Source organism: Penaeus monodon, chromosome 19, assembly GCF_015228065.2.
Source record: "Penaeus monodon isolate SGIC_2016 chromosome 19, NSTDA_Pmon_1, whole genome shotgun sequence".
Classification (NCBI taxonomy): Eukaryota; Metazoa; Arthropoda; class Malacostraca; order Decapoda; family Penaeidae; genus Penaeus; species Penaeus monodon.
In genome coordinates this window covers 14,883,205-14,883,736 of record NC_051404.1, presented here as the reverse complement: position 1 = coordinate 14,883,736, position 532 = coordinate 14,883,205, and the positions used below count along the sequence as shown (strand labels likewise).

General features: G+C 34.2%; 1 protein-coding gene across 1 annotated transcript in view; it reads left to right on the top strand.

The window, feature by feature from the left end:
• The window catches only part of LOC119585340 (gonadotropin-releasing hormone receptor-like), a 107,275-nt gene that overhangs the window by 68,347 nt on the left and 38,396 nt on the right, over positions 1–532 (top strand). Inside the window, exon 6 of the mRNA XM_037934012.1 lies at positions 313–451. Within this exon, the coding sequence (XP_037789940.1) occupies positions 313–451 (139 nt within the window). The remainder of the gene's footprint in view (positions 1–312; positions 452–532) is intronic.

Genomic DNA, 532 nt, shown 5'->3' with positions numbered 1-532 from the left:
ATTCACAATCCTGTATGTGAAATAAGATGAATTATTCCCTTAGAATTTTGCCCGGTAAAGCAAAATGACTATTGTCAATATTTTTACTCTTACATATATTGTTTATCTTCTCACCACTGTATTACCACCGTATCTTTATTACCTTCTTTATTATTAATCATACACTTACCTTAACATAAGATCATGACATGAATCATTAGCTTTGTCTAAATACACCATAGCTTATTTTAGCTGATATAACTTCATCATTATTTTTTCTTCTTCTGAAACGTTAATTCTTTTAACACTATTTTCCTTATATTTTCTTTCCAGGTTCTGCTTTGACAGGTCTGCCGCGGAGCTGTTAGACGTAAAGGTTCAAAAGGGCTTGTTTTTCTTCGCGTGCACCAACTCTTGTGTCAACCCTATTGTTTACGGCATTTTCAACTTCTGCAAGAAAAAACAGCCAATAGTGAGTTACGTCCTCACATCGTCTGTATCAGAAGACAGATAGATAGAGGATGTTGGTAGAGAGTTTTATAGAGAGAGAAAG